This window comes from Salmo trutta, unplaced genomic scaffold (assembly GCF_901001165.1).
Source record: "Salmo trutta unplaced genomic scaffold, fSalTru1.1, whole genome shotgun sequence".
Classification (NCBI taxonomy): Eukaryota; Metazoa; Chordata; class Actinopteri; order Salmoniformes; family Salmonidae; genus Salmo; species Salmo trutta.
This window is the reverse complement of record NW_021823104.1, coordinates 2,260,343-2,282,883: the sequence shown is the minus strand read 5'-3', so window position 1 is coordinate 2,282,883 and position 22,541 is coordinate 2,260,343. Positions and strand designations below refer to the sequence as shown.

The window sequence follows — 22,541 nt, the reverse complement described above, 5'->3', positions numbered from 1 at the left end:
CTGTATATAGCCTCCACATTGACTCTGTACCGTAATACCCTGTATATAGCCTTGTTATTTTACTGCTGTTCTTTAATTATTTGTTACTTTTATTTCTTATTTTGTACTTAACATGTATTTTTCTTAACTTCATTGTTGGTTAAAGGGCTTGTAAGTAAGCATTTCACTGTAAGGTCTACTACACCTGTTGTATTCAGCATTTCACTGTGAGGTCTACTACACCTGTTGTATTCAGCATTTCATTGGGAGGTCTACTACACCTGTTGTATTCAGCATTTCACTGTGAGGTCTACTACACCTGTTGTATTCGGCATTTCACTGTGAGGTCTACTACACCTGTTGTATTCGGCATTTCACTGTGAGGTCTACTACACCTGTTGTATTCGGCATTTCACTGGGAGGTCTACTACACCTGTTGTATTCGGCATTTCACTGGGAGGTCTACTACACCTGTTGTATTCGGCATTTCACTGTGAGGTCTACTACACCTGTTGTATTCGGCATTTCGCTGTGAGGTCTACTACACCTGTTGTATTCGGCATTTCGCTGTGAGGTCTACTACACCTGTTGTATTCGGCATTTCGCTGTGAGGTCTACTACACCTGTTGTATTCGGCATTTCGCTGTGAGGTCTACTACACCTGTTGTATTCGGCATTTCGCTGTGAGGTCTACTACACCTGTTGTAGTCGGCATTTCACTGGGAGGTCTACTACACCTGTTGTATTCGGCATTTCACTGTGAGGTCTACTACACCTGTTGTATTCGGCATTTCACTGGGAGGTCTACTACACCTGTTGTATTCGGCATTTCACTGGGAGGTCTACTACACCTGTTGTATTCGGCATTTCACTGGGAGGTCTACTACACCTGTTGTATTCGGCATTTCACTGGGAGGTCTACTACACCTGTTGTATTCGGCATTTCACTGGGAGGTCTACTACACCTGTTGTATTCGGCATTTCACTGGGAGGTCTACTACACCTGTTGTATTCGGCATTTCACTGGGAGGTCTACTACACCTGTTGTATTCGGCATTTCACTGTGAGGTCTACTACACCTGTTGTATTCGGCATTTCACTGTGAGGTCTACTACACCTGTTGTATTCGGCATTTCACTGTGAGGTCTACTACACCTGTTGTATTCGGCATTTCACTGTGAGGTCTACTACACCTGTTGTATTCGGCATTTCACTGTGAGGTCTACTACACCTGTTGTATTCGGCATTTCACTGTGAGGTCTACTACACCTGTTGTATTCAGCATTTCACTGTGAGGTCTACTACACCTGTTGTATTCGGCATTTCACTGTGAGGTCTACTACACCTGTTGTATTCAGCATTTCACTGTGAGGTCTACTACACCTGTTGTATTCAGCATTTCACTGTGAGGTCTACTACACCTGTTGTATTCGGCATTTCACTGTGAGGTCTACTACACCTGTTGTATTCGGCCACGTGACAAATAACATTTTATTTGATTCACCCCCTTTGTTATGTTCTAAATCAGTTCAGGAGTAGAAATGTGCTGAACAAGTCACACAATAAGTTACATGGACTCACTCTGTGCAATAATACTGTGTATATAGTGTTTTACATCATTGTTGAATGACTCCCTCATCTCTGTACCCCACACATACAATTATCTGGAAGGTCCCTCAGTCGAACAGTGAATTTCAAACACAGAATCATACCTTTGAGCATAGTGAAGTTATTAATTACACTTTGGATGGTGTATCAATACAGCCAGTCACTACAAAGATACAGGCGTCCTTCCTAACTCAGTTGCCGGAGAGGAAGGAAACCGCTCAGAGTTTTCACCATGAGGCCAATGGCGACTTCAAAACAGTTACAAGAATGTAATGTCTGTGATCATATGAGAAAAATTAGGATGGATCAACAACATTGTAGTTACTCCACAATACTAACCTCAATGACAAAGTGAAAAGAAGGAAGCCTGTACAGAATACAAATACTCCAAGCATGTATTCTGTTTGCAATAAGGCACTAAAGTAAAACTTCAAAAAAATGTGGCAAAGAAATTAACTTTATGTCCTGAATACAAAGTGTTCTGTTTGGGGCAAATCCAACACAACATCACAGAGTACCACTCTTCAAGGATGGGGTGGCTGCATCATGTTATGGGTATGCTTGTCATCGGCAAGGACTAGGGAGCTTTTTAGGATAAAAAGAAACAGAACAGAGCGAAGCACAGTCAAAATCCGAGAGGAAAACCTGGTTCAGTCTGCTTCCCACCAGATACTGGGAGTATTCCAAAGACATGCAAAAAATATAAATGTAGACAAATTGTGCAATCCAGGTGTGCAAAGTTCTTAGAGATTTACCCAGAAAGAATCACAGCTGTAATCGCTGCCATGTATTGACTCAGGGGTGTGAATACTTATGTAAAATTAGATATTTCTGTATTTCATTTTCAATACATTTGATTAAAAAAAAATTAAACCTGTTTTCACTTTTGTCATTATGGGGTATTGCGATGTCATGATGGGATATTGTGATGTCATGATGGGATATTGTGATGTCATGATGGGATATTGTGATGTCATGATGGGGGTATTGTGATGTCATGATGGGATATTGTGATGTCATGATGGGATATTGTGATGTCATGATGGGATATTGTGATGTCATGATGGGATATTGTGATGTCATGATGGGATATTGTGATGTCATGATGGGGGTATTGTGATGTCATTATGGGGGTATTGTGATGTCATTATGGGGTATTGTGTGTAGATGGGTGAGGAAGAAAAAAACAAGAAAAAAAACAATGTAATCCATTTTGAATTCAGGCAGTAACACAAACAAAATGTAGAATAAGTCCAGGGGTCTGAATACTGTCTGAAGGCTCTGGACAACAGATTGACAGTGAGCCCTCATGCAGATCTGGGCAGAGCAGAGAGATCCGTAGCCAATCAGAACATAGAACAGAGTCTCTGTCGCCAAAACGGCACTATAAAGGGAAACAGGATGTCGATGGACGTGTCCTGTATCTCTTAGTTCCCAGGTATAGTAATCGATCAGGTCAATGGATCGATCAGTCACAGCTGCCGTCTTTCCACCCGTCCCGCCACCTCTCATCCACGCGGGAACAGTCAAACCGCTGCTTCCCCAGCCGAGCGTTCACGTCGTTATGGATGCCGCACAGCCACTGGGAGAGGGCACGGCGACTGCTAGCGTCGGGCTGATTGGTCTTCAGCCTGAGGAAACAGGAAGTGATGTCATTAGTTAATAAAACGCTAGCGGTGCTAGCAGTCCCCCGCTGCCCGACTACATTGCAGACGTCTTCACAGATCTTACGACGCCTGGATAGGTATTTAACAGATCGGATAACCACATATAACCAATAATACAACTCCTGGGTATCTAGTTGGGCAGGAAGTGGATCTGTATCTACTGCCAGTCATCTGTTACCTTAACCCACTAGAACCAATAATACAACTCCTGGGTATCTAGTTGGACAGGAAGTGGATCTGTATCTACTGCCAGTCATCTGTTACCTTAACCCACTAGAACCAATAACACAACTCCTGGGTATCTAGTTGGGCAGGAAGTGGATCTGTATCTACTGCCAGTCATCTGTTACCTTAACCCACTAGAACCAATAATACAACTCCTGGTTATCTAGTTGGGCAGGAAGTGGACCTGTATCTACTGCCAGTCATCTGTTACCTTAACCCACTAGAACCAATAATACAACTCTCAACACCAGCCAACATAACACACATTAACATAACACCTAACCCCTGCCCTCTAATCCCTGACCTTTAACCCCTGACCTCTGTGTCTTTAGTCATAGTTCTGACCCTAGATGTCCAGCTAGCAGACCAAGGCCACCTTTAACCCCTGACCTCTGTGTCTATAGACATAGTTCTGACCCTAGATGTCCAGCTAGCAGACCAAGGCCACCTCTAACCCCTGACCTTTAACCCCTGACCTTGTCCGCAGGTCCTCAGCACACTCCTCGCAGGGGAAGACCTTAGAGAAGAGGTTGATGAACTGTCCCATGTCCGTCTGCTGTCTGATGGAGGGCTGGTCTGGGTAGTAAGCTGCCATGGTGTGCAGGAAGGACCAGGTGTTACGCCCTAACTCTTCCCTGTCCAGCGGACATTCCGGCCGCCGCTGGGGTTCCACATGCTCAGCCTGGGCCGCCTGCACACAAACAGGGACAGACAGACAGGCAGACAGGCAGGCAGACATTATCCGTGACTGAATTGTCTGATGGGCATTACCAAGTCATCATTACTCAACATGATGAAACGCATGTAGAGTTAGTAGGCTTTCCACACTGACATCATTCAGGTTCACTAATCTAGACAGGACCTCTATTAGATAACAGTATAGTCGTGGACAAAAGTTTTGAGAATGAACACAAATATTAATTTTTCACAAAGTCTGCTGCCTCAGTTTGTATGATGGTAATTTGCATATACTCCAGAATGTTATGAAGAGTGATCAGATGAATTGTAATTAATTGCAAAGTCCCTCTTTGCCATGCAAATGAACTGAATCCCCAAAAACATTTCCACTGCATTTCAGCCCTGCCACAAAAGGACCAGCTGACATAATGTCAGTGATTCTCTCGTTAACACAGGTGTGAGTGTTGACGAGGACAAGGCTGGAGATCACTCTGTCATGCTGATTGAGTTCCAATAACAGACTGGAAGCTTCAAAAGGAGGGTGGTGCTTGGAATCATTGTTCTTCCTCTGTCAACCATGGTTACCTGCAAGGAAACACCTGCCGTCATCATTGCTTTGCACAAAAAGGGCTTCACAGGCAAGGATATTGCTGCCAGTAAGATTGCACCTAAAATCAACCATTTATCGGATCATCAAGAACTTCAAGGAGAGCGGTTCAATTGTTGTGAAGAAGGCGTCAGGGCGCCCAAGAAAGTCCAGCAAGTGCCAGGACCGTCTCCTAAAGTAAAAACGCCCATAAAGCTAGCTAGCTAAATAGTGATTTTCGTAAACTAACTTTATGAAGTTGGGAAACTTTTAACTCTCCGCTCCTCGCCGTTTTCCTTCCATTGAACCGGAACGGGACGCGGTGTTTCGCCGCGCCGGACCGCCTGCTAGTGAACACCGGCCGTCGTTCACTTCACATCATTAAACACCTCCACTTCTCTCACCTCTACGACAGTCAATGCTGGGAAAGTCAGCTGATAAAGGGCTTAGAAAAATAGACTGTTTGTTCATTGTTACGTCTGGAATCGTGACATGTATAGTTAAATAAATGATATATTTAGTTGTTGATGAGTTTAGCTGCCAGTACCAATATAATATATATATGAAAAACAATAACTTTAATCCGATCTTTGTTGATTTGGAGAACACAGGGATGTACTCCAGGCAGGCGGCTGGGGAAAGTCCAGAGAGACCAGCTAAATCATTTATAAACTGATCGTGTGTATTAACTACACCTTTCCTCGTGTTTATGAGCTAATATAAACAGGAGACGCTACCGGAAAACTCCCGTATCCGTCTGACATATTGCGAGTCTAAAGGAAAACACACAACTATAGTTCACAAGGACAACAGAGTAAATACAACTGTTTTACTATGGGTCGTCATTAGAGTTAAATTGGTGAAGGACAACATAGTAAATACAACTGTTTTACTATGGGTCGTCATTAGAGTGAAGTTGGTGAAGGACAACAGAGTAAATACAACTGTTTTACTATGGGTCGTCATTAGAGTTAAATTGAATTAGTCCACGGTCTGTATTCCGCGGTCTGTCTGGCTGCTGCCTGTGAACACAGCTCACCTGTGGCGTTTTCTGGACCTTCATCCACGACTTGAAGTCGGTACAAGCCCTGCACGGCTTTTTCTTCGGTTCTCCGGTCTGCTCCGGGACCTTACCGGGGCTGTCCTCCTGGGGCCTGCCGGTTATGATGGGGAATCCCTGGATGCCCGCGGTGGATGATGATGATGATCCTCCGGTGGACGCGGCCATGTTACCGTGGGAAGGATCTGTCATCGGACCTGAACCCGCGGCTGAAAGGACGCTTCCGTTATAACGCTTTATAACTCTTCCTCCATGTGTTTTGACACCCGGTCTTTGTGTTCACCAACTACACATGTCTGAATTAACTCTAAACATGTAGGGCAGTAAATCCACTCGAACAGTGTCCTGTAAACTATTAGAGAATTCACTAGGAACTATTTTATCCCAGGTAGTTAACGTTAGATGTTTTTGTTCCCCACCGGAGTGAAAAGAGAACGGAACCCCTCCACTTCCGGTTTGTGATGTCATTTTTATCTATGCATGCAGTTGAGTCGAACACCTTTTAAAAGTGTATTTTTTCCTAGATATTACTACAGGCTGATCAGTTTCGTGTTTGTACGTTCACTTCTTTGTTTTATAGTTTAAATGTGTAGTTTTCATGTGATTGACCAGTTATAGTCGCGGTCTTCTAACAACAGGAAGCTAACGGCTAGTTAGCCTGCTAGGCTATTGTGGAGTAGCGGTGTTGATACGTTTCAGTCACAGGAGGTTGGTGGGACCTTGATTCGGGAGGATGGACTCGTGGTGATGGCTGGAGTGGAATGGTATCAAACACATCGTTTCCATTCGCTCCGTTCCAGCCGTTATTATGAGACGTCCTCCCCTCACCAGCCTCCTCTGGTACCTGTCTGTCTGTCTCTCTCTCTCCAGGCAGTAACCAGTCTGATGTCTGTCTCTCTCCAGGCAGTAACCAGTCTGATGTCTGTCTCTCTCTCCAGGCAGTAACCAGTCTGATGTGTCTGTCTCTCTCCAGGCAGTAACCAGTCTGATGTCTGTCTCTCTCCAGGCAGTAACCAGTCTGATGTCTGTGTCTCTCTCCAGGCAGTAACCAGTCTGATGTGTCTGTCTCTCTCTCCAGGCAGTAACCAGTCTGATGTCTGTCTCTCTCTCCAGGCAGTAACCAGTCTGATGTGTCTGTCTCTCTCCAGGCAGTAACCAGTCTGATGTCCGTCTCTCTCTCCAGGCAGTAACCAGTCTGATGTCTGTCTCTCTCTCCAGGCAGTAACCAGTCTGATGTCTGTCTCTCTCTCCAGGCAGTAACCAGTCTGATGTCTGTCTCTCTCTCCAGGCAGTAACCAGTCTGATGTGTCTGTCTCTCTCTCCAGGCAGTAACCAGTCTGATGTCTGTCTCTCTCCAGGCAGTAACCAGTCTGATGTCTGTCTCTCTCCAGGCAGTAACCAGTCTGATGTCTGTCTCTCTCTCCAGGGAGTAACCAGTCTGATGTGTCTGTCTCTCTCCAGGCAGTAACCAGTCTGATGTGTCTGTCTCTCTCTCCAGGCAGTAACCAGTCTGATGTGTCTGTCTCTCTCTCCAGGCAGTAACCAGTCTGATGTGTCTGTCTCTCTCTCCAGGCAGTAACCAGTCTGATGTCTGTCTCTCTCTCCAGGCAGTAACCAGTCTGATGTGTCTGTCTCTCTCTCCAGGCAGTAACCAGTCTGATGTCTGTCTCTCTCCAGGCAGTAACCAGTCTGATGTCTGTCTCTCTCCAGGCAGTAACCAGTCTGATGTGTCTGTCTCTCTCTCCAGGCAGTAACCAGTCTGATGTGTCTGTCTCTCTCTCCAGGCAGTAACCAGTCTGATGTGTCTGTCTCTCTCCAGGCAGTAACCAGTCTGATGTGTCTGTCTCTCTCTCCAGGCAGTAACCAGTCTGATGTGTCTGTCTCTCTCTCCAGGCAGTAACCAGTCTGATGTCTGTCTCTCTCTCCAGGCAGTAACCAGTCTGATGTGTCTGTCTCTCTCCAGGCAGTAACCAGTCTGATGTGTCTGTCTGTCTCTCTCCAGGCAGTAACCAGTCTGATGTGTCTGTCTGTCTCTCTCCAGGCAGTAACCAGTCTGATGTGTCTGTCTGTCTCTCTCCAGGCAGTAACCAGTCTGATGTGTCTGTCTGTCTCTCTCCAGGCAGTAACCAGTCTGATGTCTGTCTCTCTCTCCAGGCAGTAACCAGTCTGATGTCTGTCTCTCTCTCCAGGCAGTAACCAGTCTGATGTGTCTGTCTCTCTCTCCAGGCAGTAACCAGTCTGATGTGTGTCTCTCTCTCCAGGCAGTAACCAGTCTGATGTCTGTCTCTCTCTCCAGGCAGTAACCAGTCTGATGTGTCTGTCTCTCCAGGCAGTAACCAGTCTGATGTCTGTCTCTCTCCAGGCAGTAACCAGTCCAGAAGTGTAACCTTCCCGCTGCGACAACATGGGTATCCTGGAGAAGATCGGAGAGATAGAGAGAGAGATCTCTCGAACACAGAAAAACAAAGGTAAGACAGAGAGGTGTGGTTAGCTAGCCAGTTACTCTATCACCTCGCTAGTGGGGTCTGCCGAGAGTGGGCCGGCTGGTTAGCTAGCCAGTTACTCTATCACCTCGCTAGTGGGGTCTGCCGAGAGTGGGCCGGCTGGTTAGCTAGCCAGTTACTCTATCACCTCGCTAGTGGGGTCTGCCGAGAGTGGGCCGGCTGGTTAGCTAGCCAGTTACTCTATCACCTCAATAGTGGGGTCTGCCGAGAGTGGGCCGGCTGGTTAGCTAGCCAGTCACTCTATCACCTCGCTAGTGGGGTCTGCCGAGAGTGGGCCGGCTGGTTAGCTAGCCAGTTACTCTATCACCTCGCTAGTGGGGTCTGCCGAGAGTGGGCCGGCTGGTTAGCTAGCCAGTTACTCTATCACCTCGCTAGTGGGGTCTGCCGAGAGTGGGCCGGCTGGTTAGCTAGCCAGTCACTCTATCACCTCGCTAGTGGGGTCTGACGAGAGTGGGCCGGCTGGTTAGCTAGCCAGTCACTCTATCACCTCGCTAGTGGGGTCTGCCGAGAGTGGGCCGGCTGGTTAGCTAGCCAGTTACTCTATCACCTCGCTAGTGGGGTCTGCCGAGAGTGGGCCGGCTGGTTAGCTAGCCAGTTACTCTATCACCTCGCTAGTGGGGTCTGCCGAGAGTGGGCCGGCTGGTTAGCTAGCCAGTCACTCTATCACCTCGCTAGTGGGGTCTGACGAGAGTGGGCCGGCTGGTTAGCTAGCCAGTTACTCTATCACCTCGCTAGTGGGGTCTGCTGAAGGCTAAGCTAGCTAAGTCGCAGTATTCCCCCTGTGTGTGTTTAGCCACGGAGTACCATCTGGGCCTGCTGAAGGCTAAGCTAGCTAAGTACCGGGCCCAGCTGCTAGAACCCTCCAAGTCCGCAGGAGCCAAAGGAGAGGGCTTCGACGTCATGAAATCTGGAGACGCTCGCGTCGCTCTGATTGGCTTCCCTTCCGTTGGAAAGGTGAGACTGAGCACGCTCAGAACCTGTCCTCTTAGTCCTGTGTGTTAACTCATGGCTCTGTCCTCTAGTCCTGTGTGTTAACCCATGGCTCTGTCCTCTAGTCCTGTGTGTTAACTCATGGCTCTGTCCTCTAGTCCTGTGTGTTAACCCATGTCTCTGTCCTCTAGTCCTGTGTGTTAACCCATGTCTCTGTCCTCTAGTCCTGTGTGTTAACTCATGGCTCTGTCCTCTAGTCCTGTGTGTTAACCCATGGCTCTGTCCTCTAGTCCTGTGTGTTAACCCATGTCTCTGTCCTCTAGTCCTGTGTGTTAACCCATGTCTCTGTCCTCTAGTCCTGTGTGTTAACCCATGGCTCTGTCCTCTAGTCCTGTGTGTTAACTCATGTCTCTGTCCTCTAGTCCTGTGTGTTAACCCATGGCTCTGTCCTCTAGTCCTGTGTGTTAACTCATGTCTCTGTCCTCTAGTCCTGTGTGTTAACCCATGTCTCTGTCCTCTAGTCCTGTGTGTTAACTCATGTCTCTGTCCTCTAGTCCTGTGTGTTAACCCATGTCTCTGTCCTCTAGTCCTGTGTGTTAACCCATGTCTCTGTCCTCTAGTCCTGTGTGTTAACCCATGTCTCTGTCCTCTAGTCCTGTGTGTTAACCCATGGCTCTGTCCTCTAGTCCTGTGTGTTAACCCATGGCTCTGTCCTCTAGTCCTGTGTGTTAACCCATGGCTCTGTCCTCTAGTCCTGTGTGTTAACCCATGGCTCTGTCCTCTAGTCCTGTGTGTTAACCCATGGCTCTGTCCTCTAGTCCTGTGTGTTAACCCATGTCTCTGTCCTCTAGTCCTGTGTGTTAACCCATGGCTCTGTCCTCTAGTCCTGTGTGTTACCCATGGCTCTGTCCTCTAGTCCTGTGTGTTAACCCATGGCTCTGTCCTCTAGTCCTGTGTGTTAACCCATGGCTCTGTCCTCTAGTCCTGTGTGTTAACCCATGGCTCTGTCCTCTAGTCCTGTGTGTTAACCCATGGCTCTGTCCTCTAGTCCTGTGTGTTAACCCATGGCTCTGTCCTCTAGTCCTGTGTGTTAACCCATGGCTCTGTCCTCTAGTCCTGTGTGTTAACCCATGGCTCTGTCCTCTAGTCCTGTGTGTTAACCCATGGCTCTGTCCTCTAGTCCTGTGTGTTAACCCATGGCTCTGTCCTCTAGTCCTGTGTGTTAACCCATGGCTCTGTCCTCTAGTCCTGTGTGTTAACCCATGGCTCTGTCCTCTAGTCCTGTGTGTTAACCCATGGCTCTGTCCTCTAGTCCTGTGTGTTAACCCATGGCTCTGTCCTCTAGTCCTGTGTGTTAACCCATGGCTCTGTCCTCTAGTCCTGTGTGTTAACTCATGTCTCTGTCCTCTAGTCCTGTGTGTTAACCCATGGCTCTGTCCTCTAGTCCTGTGTGTTAACCCATGGCTCTGTCCTCTAGTCCTGTGTGTTAACCCATGGCTCTGTCCTCTAGTCCTGTGTGTTAACCCATGGCTCTGTCCTCTAGTCCTGTGTGTTAACCCATGGCTCTGTCCTCTAGTCCTGTGTGTTAACCCATGGCTCTGTCCTCTAGTCCTGTGTGTTAACCCATGGCTCTGTCCTCTAGTCCTGTGTGTTAACCCATGGCTCTGTCCTCTAGTCCTGTGTGTTAACTCATGTCTCTGTCCTCTAGTCCTGTGTGTTAACCCATGTCTCTGTCCTCTAGTCCTGTGTGTTAACCCATGTCTCTGTCCTCTAGTCCTGTGTGTTAACCCATGTCTCTGTCCTCTAGTCCTGTGTGTTAACTCATGTCTCTGTCCTCTAGTCCACCTTCCTCAGTCTGATGACAGCAACAGCCAGTGAAGCAGCTTCCTATGAGTTCACCACCCTGACCTGTATCCCAGGAGTTATAGAGGTACGTCCACCATACACCCCATAACACCCCATACACCCCATACACCCCATACACCCCATACACCACCCCATAACACCCCATACCACACCATAACACCCCATACACACCATACTACACCATACACCCCATACCACACCATAACACCCCATAACACCCCATAACACCCCATACCACCCCATAACACCCCATACCATAACACCACCATACACCCCATAACACCCCATAACACCCCATACACCCCATAACACCCCATACACCCCATACCATAACACCACCATACACCCCATAACACCCCATAACACCCCATACACCCCATAACACCCCATACACCCCATAACACCCCATACACCCCATACCATAACACCACCATACACCCCATAACACCCCATACCACACACCCTGTCCTGTTGTCCTGCAGTATAATGGAACCAACATCCAGCTGGCAGTAGTGTATAATGACCCCATCCTGTTGTCCTGCAGTATAATGGAACCAACATCCAGCTGGCAGTAGTGTATAATGACCCCATCCTGTTGTCCTGCAGTATAATGGAACCAACATCCAGCTGGCAGTAGTGTATACTGACCCGTCCTGTTGTCCTGCAGTATAATGGAGCCAACATCCAGCTGGCAGTAGTGTATAATGACCCATCCTGTTGTCCTGCAGTATAATGGAACCAACATCCAGCTGGCAGTAGTGTATAATGACCCGTCCTGTTGTCCTGCAGTATAATGGAACCAACATCCAGCTGGCAGTAGTGTATAATGACCCGTCCTGTTGCCCTGCAGTATAATGGAACCAACATCCAGCTGGCAGTAGTGTATAATGACCCCGTCCTGTTGTCCAGCAGTATAATGGAGCCAACATCCAGCTGGCAGTAGTGTATAATGACCCGTCCTGTTGCCCTGCAGTATAATGGAACCAACATCCAGCTGGCAGTAGTGTATAATGACCCATCCTGTTGTCCTGCAGTATAATGGAGCCAACATCCAGCTGGCAGTAGTGTATAATGACCCGTCCTGTTGTCCTGCAGTATAATGGAGCCAACATCCAGCTGGCAGTAGTGTATAATGACCCGTCCTGTTGTCCTGCAGTATAATGGAGCCAACATCCAGCTGGCAGTAGTGTATACTGACCCGTCCTGTTGTCCTGCAGTATAATGGAACCAACATCCAGCTGGCAGTAGTGTATAATGACCCATCCTGTTGTCCTGCAGTATAATGGAGCCAACATCCAGCTGGCAGTAGTGTATAATGACCCATCCTGTTGTCCTGCAGTATAATGGAACCAACATCCAGCTGGCAGTAGTGTATAATGACCCGTCCTGTTGTCCTGCAGTATAATGGAACCAACATCCAGCTGGCAGTAGTGTATAATGACCCGTCCTGCAGTATAATGGAACCAACATCCAGCTGGCAGTAGTGTATAATGACCCATCCTGTTGTCCTGCAGTATAATGGAACCAACATCCAGCTGGCAGTAGTGTATAATGACCCGTCCTGTTGTCCTGCAGTATAATGGAACCAACATCCAGCTGGCAGTAGTGTATAATGACCCATCCTGTTGTCCTGCAGTATAATGGAACCAACATCCAGCTGGCAGTAGTGTATAATGACCCATCCTGTTGTCCTGCAGTATAATGGAACCAACATCCAGCTGGCAGTAGTGTATAATGACCCCATCCTGTTGTCCTGCAGTATAATGGAGCCAACATCCAGCTGGCAGTAGTGTATAATGACCCCATCCTGTTGTCCTGCAGTATAATGGAACCAACATCCAGCTGGCAGTAGTGTATAATGACCCATCCTGTTGTCCTGCAGTATAATGGAGCCAACATCCAGCTGGCAGTAGTGTATAATGACCCGTCCTGCAGTATAATGGAACCAACATCCAGCTGGCAGTAGTGTATAATGACCCGTCCTGTTGTCCTGCAGTATAATGGAGCCAACATCCAGCTGGCAGTAGTGTATAATGACCCGTCCTGTTGTTCTGCAGTATAATGGAGCCAACATCCAGCTGGCAGTAGTGTATAATGACCCATCCTGTTGTCCTGCAGTATAATGGAACCAACATCCAGCTGGCAGTAGTGTATAATGACCCGTCCTGTTGTCCTGCAGTATAATGGAACCAACATCCAGCTGGCAGTAGTGTATAATGACCCGTCCTGCAGTATAATGGAACCAACATCCAGATGGCAGTAGTGTATAATGACCCATCCTGTTGTCCTGCAGTATAATGGAACCAACATCCAGCTGGCAGTAGTGTATAATGACCCGTCCTGTTGTCCTGCAGTATAATGGAACCAACATCCAGCTGGCAGTAGTGTATAATGACCCGTCCTGTTGTCCTGCAGTATAATGGAGCCAACATCCAGCTGGTAGTAGTGTATAATGACCCGTCCTGTTGTCCTGCAGTATAATGGAACCAACATCCAGCTGGCAGTAGTGTATAATGACCCCATCCTGTTGTCCTGCAGTATAATGGAACCAACATCCAGCTGGCAGTAGTGTATAATGACCCCATCCTGTTGTCCTGCAGTATAATGGAACCAACATCCAGCTGGCAGTAGTGTATAATGACCCATCCTGTTGTCCTGCAGTATAATGGAACCAACATCCAGCTGGCAGTAGTGTATAATGACCCCATCCTGTTGTCCTGCAGTATAATGGAGCCAACATCCAGCTGGCAGTAGTGTATAATGACCCCATCCTGTTGTCCTGCAGTATAATGGAACCAACATCCAGCTGGCAGTAGTGTATAATGACCCATCCTGTTGTCCTGCAGTATAATGGAACCAACATCCAGCTGGCAGTAGTGTATAATGACCCGTCCTGTTGTCCTGCAGTATAATGGAACCAACATCCAGCTGGCAGTAGTGTATAATGACCCGTCCTGTTGTCCTGCAGTATAATAGAACCAACATCCAGCTGGCAGTAGTGTATAATGACCCATCCTGTTGTCCTGCAGTATAATGGAACCAACATCCAGCTGGCAGTAGTGTATAATGACCCGTCCTGCAGTATAATGGAACCAACATCCAGCTGGCAGTAGTGTATAATGACCCCGTCCTGTTGTCCTGCAGTATAATGGAGTTATCATCCAGCTGGCAGTAGTGTATAATGACCCGTCCTGTTGTCCTGCAGTATAATGGAGCCAACATCCAGCTGGCAGTAGTGTATAATGACCCATCCTGTTGTCCTGCAGTATAATGGAACCAACATCAAGCTGGCAGTAGTGTATAATGACCCCATCCTGTTGTCCTGCAGTATAATGGAACCAACATCCAGCTGGCAGTAGTGTATAATGACCCATCCTGTTGTCCTGCAGTATAATGGAACCAACATCCAGCTGGCAGTAGTGTATAATGACCCGTCCTGTTGTTCTGCAGTATAATGGAGCCAACATCCAGCTGGCAGTAGTGTATAATGACCCGTCCTGTTGTCCTGCAGTATAATGGAGCCAACATCCAGCTGGCAGTAGTGTATAATGACCCGTCCTGTTGTCCTGCAGTATAATGGAGCCAACATCCAGCTGGCAGTAGTGTATAATGACCCGTCCTGTTGTCCTGCAGTATAATGGAACCAACATCCAGCTGGCAGTAGTGTATAATGACCCGTCCTGTTGTCCTGCAGTATAATGGAGCCAACATCCAGCTGCTGGACCTGCCAGGAATCATAGAAGGAGCGTCCCAAGGTACAGTAACGGGTTACCAGGTGTATTATCTACTGTAGATGGGTGGGAGGGGTTGCTGCCACGTTCAGTAGACAAACGGTGTTGAACGTTGCACATAGAAATGCTGTAATTAGAGACTTAGTTATACATGTCGGAGAGCGCTGTGTATGTTCTACATGACGTATTTCTATCTATCTGCTGAACGCACCCCTGGTGGTAATCCTGAGAGGCTTTTGTTATCTCTCAATAACGCGGGTGGGATAAATGTAGATCGCTGTGTTATCTCTGAGCTGTTAATGTAGAGTGCTGTGTTATCTCTGAGCTATTAATGTAGAGCGCTGTGTTATAGAGCGTTGTGTTATCTCTGAGCTATTCATGTAGAGCGCTGTGTTATCTCTGAGCTATTAATTAATGTAGAGCGCTGTGTTATCTCTGAGCTATTAATATAGAGCGCTGTGTTATCGCTGAGCTATTAATGTAGAGCGCTGTGTTATCTCTGAGCTATTAATGTAGAGCGCTGTGTTATCGCTGAGCTATTAATGTAGAGCGCTGTGTTATCTCTCAGTTATTAATGTAGAGCGCTGTGTTATCTCTGAGCTATTAATTAATGTAGAGCGCTGTGTTATCTCTGAGCTATTAATGTAGAGCGCTGTGTTCTCTGAGCTATTATTGTAGAACGCTGAGTTATCTCTGAGCTATTAATGTAGAGTTCTGTGTTATTGCTGAGCTATTAATGTAGAGCGCTGTGTTATCTCTGAGCTATTAATGTAGAGCGCTGTGTTATCTCTGAGCTATTAATGTAGAGCGCTGGGTTATCTCTGAGCTATTAATGTAGAGCGCTGTGTTATCTCTGAGCTATTAATGTAGAGCGCTGTGTTATCTCTGAGCTATTAATGTAGAGCGCTGGGTTATCTCTGAGCTGTTAATGTAGAGCGCTGGGTTATCTCTGAGCTATTAATGTAGAGCACTGGGTTATCTCTGAGCTGTTAATGTAGAGCGCTGGGTTATCTCTGAGCTGTTAATGTAAAGCGCTGTGTTATCTCTGAGCTATTAATGTAGAGCGCTGGGTTATCTCTGAGCTATTAATGTAGAGCGCTGTGTTATCTCTGAGCTATTCATGTAGAGCGCTGTGTTATCTCTGAGCTATTAATGTAGAGCGCTGTGTTATCTCTGAGCTATTAATGTAGAGCGCTGTGTTATCTCTGAGCTATTAATGTAGAGCGCTGTGTTATCTCTGAGCTGTTAATGTAGAGCGCTGTGTTATCTCTGAGCTATTAATGTAGAGCGCTGTGTTATCTCTGAGCTATTAATGTAGAGCGCTGTGGAATTCACCTCTTCCACCACCAATAAGAGGCCTTTTGTGATTGGATGATGATGATGATTTGAACTCTTTGTTGTGATCGGGTGACCTCTGACCTGTGTGTGTGTGTTTCGTAGGTAAGGGTCGAGGTCGGCAGGTCATTGCTGTTGCCAGGACAGCAGACGTGGTCATCATGATGCTGGATGCCACCAAGGGAGACGTCCAGAGGTGAGTTGTCTGTTCTTAGTGCTGCAGCTGGTTACTAACTGCTAACCCGTCTAGGGTCACCCAGCTGGTTACTAACTGCTAACCCGTCTAGGGTCTGTCCCAGCTGGTTACTAACTATGCTAACCAACACAGGCGTCTAGGGTCACCCAGCTGGTTACTAACTGCTAACCCGTCTAGGGTCACCCAGCTGGTTACTAACTGCTAACCCGTCTAGGGTCTGTCCCAGCTGGTTACTAACTGCTAACCCGTCTAGGGTCACCCAGCTGGTTTACTAACTGCTAACCCGTCTAGGGTCCCCAGCTGGTTTACTAACTGCTAACCCGTCTAGGGTCTGTCCCAGCTGGTTACTACTGCTAACCCGTCTAGGGTCACCCAGCTGGTTACTAACCTGCTAACCCCCGTCTAGGGTCACCCAGCTGGTTACTAACTGCTAACCCGTCTAGGGTCACCCAGCTGGTTACTAACTGCGTAACCCGTCTAGGGTCACCCAGCTGGTTACTAACTGCTAACCCGTCTAGGGTCACCCAGCTGGTTACTAACTGCTACACCCGTCTAGGGTCACCCAGCTGGTTTACTAACTGCTAACCCGTCTAGGGTCAGCCCAGCTGGTTACTAACTGCTACCCGTCTAGGGTCTTCCCAGCTGGTTACTAACTGCTAACCCGTCTAGGGTCACCCAGCTGGTTACTAACTGCTAACCCGTCTAGGGTCAGTCCCAGCTGGTTACTAACTGCTAACCCGTCTAGGGTCACCCAGCTGGTTACTACTGCTAACCCGTCTAGGGTCACCCAGCTGGTTACAACTGCTAACCCTCTAGGGTCTGTCCCAGCTGGTTACTAACTGCTAACCGCCTCTAGGGTCACCCAGCTGGTTACTAACTGCTAACCCGTCTAGGGTCACCCAGCTGGTTACTAACTGCTAACCCGTCTAGGGTCACCCAGCTGTTACTAACTGCTAACCCGTCTAGGGTCAGTCCAGCTGGTTACTAACTGCTAACCCGTCTAGGGTCTGTCCCAGCTGGTTACTAACTGCTAACCCGTCTAGGGTCACCCAGCTGGTTACTAACTGCTAACCCGTCTAGGGTCACCCAGCTGGTTACTAACTGCTAACCCGTCTAGGGTCACCCAGCTGGTTACTAACTGCTAACCCGTCTAGGGTCACCCAGCTGGTTACTAACTGCTAACCCGTCTAGGGTCTGTCCCAGCTGGTTACTAACTGCTAACCCGTCTAGGGTCACCCAGCTGGTTACTAACTGCTAACCCGTCTAGGGTCACCCAGCTGGTTACTAACTGCTAACCCGTCTAGGGTCTGTCCCAGCTGGTTACTAACTGCTAACCCGTCTAGGGTCACCCAGCTGGTTACTAACTGCTAACCCGTCTAGGGTCACCCAGCTGGTTACTAACTGCTAACCCGTCTAGGGTCACCCAGCTGGTTACTAACTGCTAACCCGTCTAGGGTCACCCAGCTGGTTACTAACTGCTAACCCGTCTAGGGTCACCCAGCTGGTTACTAACTGCTAACCCGTCTAGGGTCTGTCCCAGCTGGTTACTAACTGCTAACCCGTCTAGGGTCACCCAGCTGGTTACTAACTGCTAACCCGTCTAGGGTCACCCAGCTGGTTACTAACTGCTAACCCGTCTAGGGTCTGTCCCAGCTGGTTACTAACTGCTAACCCGTCTAGGGTCACCCAGCTGGTTACTAACTGCTAACCCGTCTAGGGTCACCCAGCTGGTTACTAACGCTAACCCGTTCTCTAGGGGTCACCCAGCTGGTTACTAACTGCTAACCGTCTAGGGTCACCCAGCTGGTTACTAACTGCTAACCCGTCTAGGGTCTGTCCCAGCTGGTTACTAACTGCTAACCCGTCTAGGGTCACCCAGCTGGTTTACTAACTGTAACCCGTCTAGGTCACCCAGCTGGTTACTAATTGCTAACCCGTCTAGGGTCACCCAGCTGGTTACTAACTGCTTAACCGTCTAGGGTCACCCAGCTGGTTACTAACTGCTAACCCGTCTAGGGGTCACCCAGCTGGTTACTAACCTGCTAACCGTCTAGGGTCACCCAGCTGTTACTAACTGCTAACCCTCTAGGGTCACCCAGCTGGTTACAACTGCTAACCCCGTCTAGGGTCCCCAGCTGGTTACTAACTGCTAACCCGTCTAGGGGTCACCCAGCTGGTTACTAACTGCTAACACCCGTCTAGGGTCGGTCCCAGCTGGTTACTAACTGCTACCCTTCTAGGGTCACCCAGCCTGGTTTACTACTGCTAACCCGTCTAGGGTCCTTCCCAGCTGGTTACTACTGCTAACCCGTCTAGGGTCACCCAGCTGGTTACTAACTGCTAACCCGTCTAGGGTCTGTCCCAGCTGGTTACTAACTGCTAACCCGTCTAGGGTCTGTCCCAGCTGGTTACTAACTGCTAACCCGTCTAGGGTCAACCAGCTGGTTACTAACTGCTAACCCGTCTAGGGTCACCCAGCTGGTTACTAACTGCTAACCCGTCTAGGGTCACCCAGCTGGTTACTAACTGCTAACCCGTCTAGGGTCTGTCCCAGCTGGTTACTAACTGCTACCCGTCTAGGGTCCTGTTCCCAGCTGGTTACTAACTGCTAACCCGTCTAGGGTCACCCAGCTGGTTACTAACTGCTAACCCGTCTAGGGTCACCCAGCTGGTTACCTAACTGCTAACCCGTCTAGGGTCACCCAGCTGGTTACTAACTGCTAACCGTCTAGGGTCTGTCCCAGCTGGTTACTAACTGCTAACCCGTCTAGGGTCACCCAGCTGGTTACTAACTGCTAACCCGTCTAGGCGTCCCCAGCTGGTTACTAACTGCTAACCCGTCTAGGGTCACCCAGCTGGTTACTAACTGCTAACCCGTCTAGGGTCACCAGCTGGTTACTAACTGCTAACCCGTCTAGGTCACCCAGCTGGTTACTAAACTGCTAACCCTCTAGGGTCACGTCACCCAGCTGGTTACTAACTGCTAACCCGTCTAGGTCAACCCAGCTGGTTACTAACTGCTTAACCCGTCTAGGGTCACCCAGCTGGTTACTAACTGCTAACCCGTCTAGGGTCTGTCCCAGCTGGGTACTAACTGCTAACCCGTCCAGGGTCTGTCCAGCTGGTTACTAACTGCTAACCCGTCTAGGGTCACCCAGCTTGTTACTAACGGCTAACCCGTCTTAGGGTCACCCCTGGTGACTAACTGCTAACACGTCTAGGTCTGTCCCAGCTGGTTACTAACTGCTAACCCGTGCTAGGGTCTGTGCGCCAGCTTGGTTACTAACTGCCTAACACGTCTGGGGTCACCAGCTGGTTTACGAACTGGCTACCACCCGTCTAGGGTACAGTCCCAGCTGGTTACTAACTGGCTAACACCGTCTAGGGTCACCAGCTGGTTCACCTAATTAACTGCTACGAACCCGTCTACGTGTCACCCAGCTGGTTACTAAATACTGCTAACCAACCGGTCTAGGGTCTACCCAGCCTGGTTACTAACTGCTAACCCGTCTAGGGTCACCCAGCTGGTTACTAAAATGCTAACCCGTCGAGGGTCAACCCAGCTGGTTACTAACTGCTAACCCTTCTAGGTTCAACCCAGCTGGTTACTAACTGCTAACACCAGTCGAGGGTCTGTACCAGCTGGTTACTAACTGCCTAACCCGTCTAGGGTCACCCAGCTGGTTACTAACTGCTAACCCGTCTAGGGTCACCCAGCTGGTTACTAACTGCTACCCGTCTAGGGGTCACCCATCTGGTTACTAACTGCTACCCGTCTAGGGTCACCCAGCTGGTACTAACTGCTAACCCGTTAGGGTCACCCAGCTGGGTTACTAACTGCTAACCCGTCTAGGGTCTGTCCCAGCTGGTTACTAACTGCTAACCCGTCTAGGGTCACCCAGCTGGTTACTAACTGCTAACCCGTCTAGGGTCACCCAGCTGGTTACTAACTGCTAACCCGTCTAGGGTCACCCAGCTGGTTACTAACTGCTAACCCGTCTAGGGTCTGTCCCAGCTGGTTACTAACTGCTAACCCGTCTAGGGTCACCCAGCTGGTTACTAACTGCTAACCCGTCTAGGGTCACCCAGCTGGTTACTAACTGCTAACCCGTCTAGGGTCACCCAGCTGGTTACTAACTGCTAACCCGTCTAGGGTCACCCAGCTGGTTACTAACTGCTAACCCGTCTAGGGTCACCCAGCTGGTTACTAACTGCTAACCCGTCTAGGGTCTGTCCCAGCTGGTTACTAACTGCTAACCCGTCTAGGGTCACCCAGCTGGTTACTAACTGCTAACCCGTCTAGGGTCACCCAGCTGGTTACTAACTGCTAACCCGTCTAGGGTTCTGTCCCAGCTGGTTACTAACTGCTAACCCGTCTAGGGTCACCCAGCTGGTTACTAACTGCTAACCCGTCTAGGGTCACCCAGCTGGTTACTAACTGCTAACCCGTCTAGGGTCACCCAGCTGGTTACTAACTGCTAACCCGTCTAGGGTCTGTCCCAGCTGGTTACTAACTGCTAACCCGTCTAGGGTCACCCAGCTGGTTACTAACTGCTAACCCGTCTAGGGTCACCCAGCTGGTTACTAACTGCTAACCCGTCTAGGGTCACCCAGCTGGTTTACTAACTGCTAACCCGTCTAGGGTCACCCAGCTGGTTACTAACTGCTAACCCGTCTAGGGTCACCCAGCTGGTTACTAACTGCTAACCCGTCTAGGGTCACCCAGCTGGTTACTAACTGCTAACCCGTCTAGGGTCTGTCCCAGCTGGTTACTAACTGCTAACCCGTCTAGGGTCACCCAGCTGGTTACTAACTGCTAACCCGTCTAGGGTCACCCAGCTGGTTACTAACTGCTAACCCGTCTAGGGTCACCCAGCTGGTTACTAACTGCTAACCCGTCTAGGGTCACCCAGCTGGTTACTAACTGCTAACCCGTCCAGGGTCTGTCCCAGCTAGTTACTAACTGCTAACCCGTCTAGGGTCACCCAGCTGGTTACTAACTGCTAACCCGTCTAGGGTCACCCAGCTGGTTACTAACTGCTAACCCGTCTAGGGTCACCCAGCTGGTTACTAACTGCTAACCCGTCTAGGGTCCCCCAGCTGGTTTACTAACTGCTAACCCGTCTAGGGTCACCCCAGCTGGTTACTAACTGCTAACCCGTATAGGCTCACCCAGCTGGTTACTAACTGCTAACCCGTCTAGGGTCACCCAGCTGGTTACTAACTGCTAACCCGTCTAGGGTCACCCAGCTGGTTACTAACTGCTAACCCCGTCTAGGGTCACCCAGCTGGTTACTAACTGCTAACCCGTCTAGGGTCACCCAGCTGGTTACTAACTGCTAACCCGTCTAGGGTCTGTCCCAGCTGGTTACTAACTGCTAACCCGTCTAGGGTCACCCAGCTGGTTACTAACTGCTACCCGTCTAGGGTCACCCAGCTGGTTACTAACTGCTAACCCGTCTAGGGTCACCCAGCTGGTTAACTAACTGCTAACCCGTCTAGGGTCCACCCAGCTGGTTACTAACTGCTAACCCGTTCTAGGGTCAACCCAGCTGGTTACTAACTGCTAACCCGTCTAGGGTCACCCAGCTGGTTACTAACGCTAACCCTAGGGTCAACCCAGCTGGTTTACTAACTGCTAACCCGCTAGGGTCACCCAGCTGGTTACTAACTGCTAACCCGTCTAGGTCACCCAGCTGGTTACTAACTGCTAAACCCGTCTAGGGTCAGCCCAGCTGGTTACCTAACTGCTAACCCGTCTAGGGTCACCCAGCTGGTTACTAACAGGCTAACCCGTCTAGGGTCACCCCAGCTGGTTACTAACTGCTAACCCGTCTAGGGTCACTCCATCTGGTTACTAACTGCTAACCCTCTAGGGTCACCCAGCTGGTTACTAACTGCTAACCCGTCTAGGGTCACCCAGCTGGTTACTAACTGCTAACCCGTCTAGGGTCACCCAGCTGGTTACTAACTGCTAACCCGTCTAGGGTCACCCAGCTGGTTACTAACTGCTACCCGTCTAGGGTCACCCAGCTGGTTACTAACTGCTAACCCGTCTAGGGTCACCCAGCTGGTTACCTAACTGCTAAACCCGTCTAGGGTCACCCAGCTGGTTTACTAACTGCTAACCGTCTAGGGTCACCCAGCTGGTTACTAACTGCTAACCCGTCTAGGGT

General features: G+C 49.0%; 2 protein-coding genes across 6 annotated transcripts in view; one reads left to right on the top strand and one right to left on the bottom strand.

Annotated features, from left to right (window-relative positions):
- Positions 1–3,018: 3,018 nt before the first annotated feature.
- Positions 3,019–6,016, bottom strand: LOC115188853 (FAD-linked sulfhydryl oxidase ALR-like). The gene is made up of 3 exons (XM_029747683.1): positions 5,783–6,016; positions 3,956–4,170; positions 3,019–3,218 (listed from the first exon to the last, which is right to left on the bottom strand). The coding sequence occupies exons 1-3, from the start codon at positions 5,993–5,995 to the stop codon at positions 3,056–3,058; spliced, it is 591 nt and encodes a 196-aa protein (XP_029603543.1). The 5' UTR covers positions 5,996–6,016; the 3' UTR covers positions 3,019–3,055.
- A 112-nt stretch (positions 6,017–6,128) lies between these two features.
- Positions 6,129–22,541, top strand: part of drg2 (developmentally regulated GTP binding protein 2) — a 28,112-nt gene continuing 11,699 nt past the window's right edge. The window contains exons 1-6 of one of the 5 annotated variants that reach the window (XM_029747680.1): positions 6,129–6,257; positions 8,166–8,271; positions 9,101–9,261; positions 11,078–11,167; positions 14,798–14,858; positions 16,275–16,365. In XM_029747680.1, coding sequence (XP_029603540.1) covers positions 8,208–8,271; positions 9,101–9,261; positions 11,078–11,167; positions 14,798–14,858; positions 16,275–16,365 — 467 coding nt within the window. In that variant the 5' untranslated portion in view covers positions 6,129–6,257; positions 8,166–8,207. Of the gene's footprint in view, positions 6,359–6,388; positions 6,568–8,165; positions 8,272–9,100; positions 9,262–11,077; positions 11,168–14,797; positions 14,859–16,274; positions 16,366–22,541 lie in introns of those variants that run through there. The other 4 variants (XM_029747679.1, XM_029747678.1, XM_029747681.1 and 1 more) reach the window with 4 other exon arrangements.

What these genes read in the sequence shown, in the direction of transcription:
- LOC115188853 (XM_029747683.1), bottom strand. Translation starts at nt 5,995, where the DNA reads ATGACAGATCCTTCCCACGGTAACATGGCCGCGTCCACCGGAGGATCA. An exon ending in AGGTCCAGAAAACGCCACAG is followed by an intron (nt 4,171 to 5,782) that starts GTGAGCTGTGTT and finishes GTTTGTGTGCAG; the next exon opens with GCGGCCCAGGCTGAGCATGT. An exon ending in GCTGAGGACCTGCGGACAAG is followed by an intron (nt 3,219 to 3,955) that starts GTCAGGGGTTAA and finishes CTGTTTCCTCAG; the next exon opens with GCTGAAGACCAATCAGCCCG.